The sequence below is a fragment of the Diadema antillarum genome, unplaced genomic scaffold (assembly GCF_040938485.1).
Source record: "Diadema antillarum isolate AM-2024a unplaced genomic scaffold, OU_Dant_1.0 scf00000065, whole genome shotgun sequence".
Lineage (NCBI taxonomy): Eukaryota > Metazoa > Echinodermata > Echinoidea > Diadematoida > Diadematidae > Diadema > Diadema antillarum.
The window spans coordinates 1,978,666-1,984,665 of NW_027270954.1; the positions used below are offsets into that span (position 1 = coordinate 1,978,666).

The 6,000-nt window shown below is 39.4% G+C and overlaps 1 protein-coding gene across 1 annotated transcript in view; it reads right to left on the bottom strand.

Annotated features, from left to right (window-relative positions):
- The window catches only part of LOC139716438 (sulfotransferase 1C2-like), a 58,949-nt gene extending 54,256 nt beyond the window's left edge, over positions 1-4,693 (bottom strand). Inside the window, exon 1 of the mRNA XM_071627985.1 lies at positions 4,597-4,693. Coding sequence (XP_071484086.1) covers positions 4,597-4,693 — 97 coding nt within the window. The remainder of the gene's footprint in view (positions 1-4,596) is intronic.
- Between the last annotated feature and the right edge of the window lie 1,307 nt (positions 4,694-6,000).

Here is a 6,000-nt window from a genome sequence, read left to right on the forward strand (position 1 = left end):
AATTAACAAAAAATAGGTTTAGATTTGTTGTATTTTTTTCCATTTTTCATGGAACTATAACACACTGACCCAATATTGAATTCCGTGATCAACAAAGCATTTAAAACATGGAGATGGTTGAATTAATTACCGATTTATGAATAGAAAGTGCTGTTGAGGTGTCACAGTGTGATGTACTATTGCCAGTTCAGAGTTATGTATATATGTACATGAAACATAGACCCCGATATTAAAGGGGCTGCAGAACGTTTTCTAATTTGGGGGGAGGGGGGCTGCGAACCATTGAGGGGGTGATCAAGGGTCCGTGATCTCTCCCCCCCCCCCCCCAACCGTGACATTAGAAAACATTCCAAGCCCCTGTGATGTTATATACGTAGCTAAACTGGGAATAGTAGGGAGCTACATCACACTGTGGTACCTCAATAGCATTTTCTCTTCATAAATCGGTAATTAATTCAACAACTTCGATGTTTCAAATGCTTTGTTGATCATGGAATTCAAGATTTGGTTCATGTTTTCCAGTTTTATTAAAAGTGAAAAAGTACAACAAATGTGAACCTCTTTTTTGTTACTTTACTCCCTCAGATACATAAATACGGTGTTGTTTTCGCTACATAAAGCTTTCGTGACTTTGAGCCGACGGTCTTTTTCTCAGCATGAAACTTCCCCGAATTGCCACTGGCATTCAATGCATTATTTAGAATCGCGCGCATTTTGCTTTCGCGAATATTACCTCGCGAAATTTTCTGCAAAATGAAATTCAGCATTTATACCAAAAAAAAAATAGAAATTTTACAGAGGGCTCCTAATCAAATATCAATGGGTAGGTCCTGAGGGGTCATCTCTCCAAATTTGGTGCTTGCAGTGTTTCAAGATTTGTACAGCACCTCCTAGTCCCCAGTACAAATTTGAAATTGAAAACAAGTCAAGCGCGTTGCAGGTTGATATCTTTTAATATATTAATGTCACTGCTGTTTAAAGAATATAGTTTAGATAGATACTCATTAAATTATTTTAGTTCAACAATGAAATATCAAGTTTACTAGACAGGATGAAGCCTAACGAAGTCACAGAAATGACATACCTGGAAGTTGACTTTTCGGAGGGGGGGGGTATTTGTCATTAAATTGTTCTTATGAGAAAGTAGTGCAAAATATTGAAAGACGAGAATGTAGCGTAGAATACGCGACGTTTGATACTAAATGTCACTTTTACCCGACAGACAGTAACGGAAGAGTTTTGCTGGCAGCAAAAGAGGGTTGCTTTTAAGCTTCAAAGTGAAAATATAACACAGAATACATCTGTCCTCCCAAAATGCGTTAACAGGATGTCTTTGTCTATCAGGCAAAGACGTATGGAGCACGGTTATCTTTTCTATATTCATGAGAGAGAGAGTGAAATTTTTAATTAATTACTCTGGGATGAAAAATATAGCTCAAAGTAAGTTTCATTTTAGTACTAAATGTCAGTTTTAGCCGAAAGACAAAAACGGAAGATTTTTCGCTGACGGTAAAATGGGGCTTGCTTTTAAGCTTCGACGTGAAGATTTGATACAGAATATCATGTGTCGTCCAGAAATGCGCTAACAGGATGTCTTTTTCTGTAAGGCAAAGTTGTGTGAAGCACAGTTTTCTTTATCTGTATTCATTAGGAGAGAGAATGTTAACTCGTATGACTACCAGTCAGATCGGGTGCTTTGTTTCTCTTTCTTCTTCACCATGTCAGTTTCTATTTCTTAACTTCATTTACTTTTGTTTGTTTGCGTCGGTTTGAGTTGAAATGTATCCGGCTCTAGATTTTTTTCTTCTTCAAACAAGAGAGAGTTTCCGTACATACCCCCTACCCCCTCCCCGTAAATATTAATGGACTCATTATGGCATGTTTACGACATTTCTCCAGTGTCCTTATCATAACAGATTCCTTTAAATTGACATTAGCTTCCTTTTGCAAGGATAAAGAAGAAGGTCGGTTGTTAATCTCGTTACCCCGAACGTTGTTAATGGGTTCGGTCTAGTCGGTAGTCTAAAATTTCGAGTGCAGTGGTTTGACCCAACAGCAAGGAAAACATATCAAACAATGTGACCAATGGAATGACATGTGTATTAACCTTCGTGAAGCTAGGAAACGTATTTTCCTACTTCCTCCAATAATGAAGAGAAAGCAACATTTAGATAACAACAATTAGGTAACAACAATAACACGCCGTTTAAAGCATACTTTCTTAATGGTATTTAAAACTTTAAATGATTTTAGCGCTCCTTATTTATTGGATCGGTTTGATTTTGTATCTCATCAATATTCTTTACGATCTTCTGGAAGATTAACGCTGTTAAAGCCCAGAACAGAATCTTGTAGACGCATGTTCGCGTACCGTGGGGCATCCATGTACAATACTGTTCCCTTGGATATAATATCTTCATCATCATGTAATTCCTTTGAAAAAGCAATGAATAATATGTTTTACACCGGATGTTACGATAATGAGAACGGATTTCTGTATTTATGCTAATTCTGAATGATTATGTTATATGGGGAGGGCTGTGGGTGGGAGAGGGTATATTGGTAGTTGGTGTTTTTTTCATAAACTTTTGTTTGTAATGTTATTTTAGTTGATTTTGTACTGATGTATCAATTTTTTGTTCGTATCATATTATGAAAATAAGTGTATGTATGAGTAGTTTTATTGTATGGAGTTTCAACTATTGTACTTTTTCATGTCAAGTTGGACCCCTCGGAAGACCAGCACGGCCATGAAGGCCGAGCTGAGCAGGGCACTCCATCCGTTTTCCTTCTGTTATTTATCCCAGTTGTATTGTATTATTGTTACTTTTGTGATTTTACGGTAAATAAATAAACAAACAAACAAGCAAACAAGAAAATTGTTCGTCCGTTACTCCACGACTTACACAATGAAACCTGTAGATGTAATTCTTAACTTTTTCTTCATCTATTTTCGTATAGTACAGACAGGGTGTTTACGACGTGCAGCTGCTACACCAATTCGTGCAGTCATAAACAGAATTGGGGAAATTCCCAATACATAATTATTAGCATAATCTTGGCCGGTTTCATCGAAAACTAAGTGTTCCATTTCTGGAAAGAAAACGAGGGTATGGGGTTCGACGCTCTTTGAAAAACACCTTTTTTTCTCCCCGAAGCTGTTATCGCGTGGCCAATCTTTCGCTGCACTTGGCGTACTCGTGATGTAGGCCCCGTGTCGTACGTTGAAACCCGAAACGTCCACACCTGAACGTGTTTGCTCTCTGTAATGAGAATGGGACTAGGAATCGATGCACCAACCTAGATCGGTGCCATATTAACCAGTTTCCTGCGGGAATGCGGTGCGAGCTGTTCGAAATTTGGGGGGATTTTTAGTAGCTTGCAAAGAACGGGTTAGCTTTGTAAACATTGAGCATTATAAGGCGAGATCCGTGTCGATGCCAGTCAGACCTATAATCTCACTTTCTGAAGTCAATGATAGACCAGCTTTAATCAATCTTGAAGCATTTTTTTAGGGGGAGGGGGTGTTTCTGCGTGTTTTTTCCGCTCTGGAAGTACGCCTAGAAATATCGGAATTTTGATATTCAGATGTGACAAAATCAACAACTTATTCATCCATCGTTTCTCGCACGGAGTGTTAATGATTAAATCTAATGCACCCCACGAACGAGTCTACCCGCGATCATCTGCAGGAGAGTATACATTATTCACATTATCGTAGCTCGCCATGGATACAAAACAATTTTGCGACGGTCACGTTTTCGCGTCAGACAAGAAAATGGGATGTGATTGCGTCTTGATTGCTCCTACCCGCCAGGCGTCACATTGTACTCGCTCGACGGTTACTTTCAGAGCCATAAAGATCACGAACATTATTGTTCATCATTTTCACTGTGTATCATTAGTGTATCATGGATGACTTTAGGCCTTTTCTAGTAGTAGTTGTAGTGGTAGTGGGACAGCCTTAAATGTCGATACGAGTGTTGGGCGAAGCAAAAGATGCAAACGTACTTCCTACTGTTAAAGAATCATTTCTGAGAAGAAAAATAACGATGCGTTCACACGTACATGTAAGAGATTAAAATGTCCATGACTGTTGATTGCCACAAAACGAATGAAAAGAAAGCTCTCTTGGGAATGAAACCGTATAGACGTGGTCGAGAGCCTCAATGAATAGTCAGCCCTCCCGAAACTCAGACTCGCTATCGAACTTATGACGCACACACACACACACACACACGCACACACACACACACACACACACACACACACACACACACACACACACACACACACACACAGGTTGGATGCGAAAAAGAAAGGGTAATATTCATTGCCTTTTCCTCGTTGGACGAGGGAGGTGGATACCATCTCCCTGGTTTGACTGTATGCGGAAAATCCTTTTGGCAAATGTACGTAACGTTAAACTGAAACTTATAAGCAGATTCCTTGCATTCTCTTTCTTCCCAATAAACACACAAGCAATTTCCATTCATCGAGACCTTGCCGCGTCACGTGAAGTGGCCGGACAAAGCCATTCATTTTTTATTATTTTCGCTCACTTCATTCTGTCTATCGAAACGCTGATAAAATTACCCTCCAGTACCGTGTCGCAGTTGAAACGTGACGAATTCACCTTTCTCCACCTCCTCTCATACCCATCAATGGGTTCGACAAACTGGCGCACGGGCATCGTCTCAGCATCGCCATGATCACGGATACCATTTCAGATCAACTGCAGCGAGGAGGAGAGGAGTGAGTTCTGTCCACACACCACTCCATGTCGAGACTGAGATCGTTAGAAATTAGCCTCGGGATACAGACCCTTGCCTACTTTGAAAAGTGGTCTCATTCTTCCTTTTTTTTCGTTTCCTTCCAGCCTTGTTTGTCTCTTCTTTTGCCACATCCTTACAAACAAACAGACTGGTTTTTAGATTCGGACGGGAAGAGTTCATTGATAATGGACTTCCAGTTTATGCATTGTGTCGCGTTGGACTATAGTAAAATATAACTTCTCATCACCGCATTCGTCAGAACTGTGCTGGCAGTCTCGGCGTATCTTTGAATACACGAAATGAGATTGCTACCTGATCACAAGCTCGCAATTTTGTCTGACAAGAAGTAGTACCTTGGTCATTTGTCCATACAAGTATGCATATTTGGAGTCCGAAAGGTTTGCGTAGATAACAATATTCGCTCAATCCCGTCTGAGATAAAAACATAAGCAAACTTGACAGACGCTTGAAGTGCCGTTCCCCAACATAGTCAATTTGACCTTAGAGGGATCATGCAATGCAAATGCATGTAAACTTGTTTTGGTTCATGATACCCTGACCACCATGTGGCCCAAAGTATGTGCTATATGTTTTATAACAATTGTTCTACTATTTTTCTTCAGATTGCTCTGATACACCCACAAACGAAAACAGCTTTCAAACCAAATTTCTGCCAGTGACATATTCTGTCTATCAATAATCTGAATAGTAACAATAATTTGATTAACAAAAGACATTGGAATGCACCTTCCAATATCTTTTGTTCAATACATCAGTACTTCGCCAGTGAATGACAGATGATGTCACAGACAGAATCTTGGTTTGGAGGTTTGGTTTTTGTAGTTGTTGTTGTTTTTGTGGGGTTTTTTGGAGGCCCGTATAAAAGTAATCTGAAGAAAAATTAGAAAGATAATTATAAAACATATGACACTTAATTGGATGTTCTTTTGGCCTCATAAGGTGATGATCAACATTCTGTACTATCTATCCATCAACACAGGTCAACATGCACTTGCAGTGCGTAGTTCGCAGTGCATAGTTCCTTTAATAAAAACAGTGAAACCATCTCAGAGGAACAGAATGGTAGACTTTTCATGGAAAGTGGATGACAGTTGTAAAATTTGATATCATTTTACGTTATAGGCTTACAGTCTAATGACGCCAGTGGCAATCCCGTATTCAAAACCATAAGGCGATGATGTAATTAACACACAATTCTCTCTTG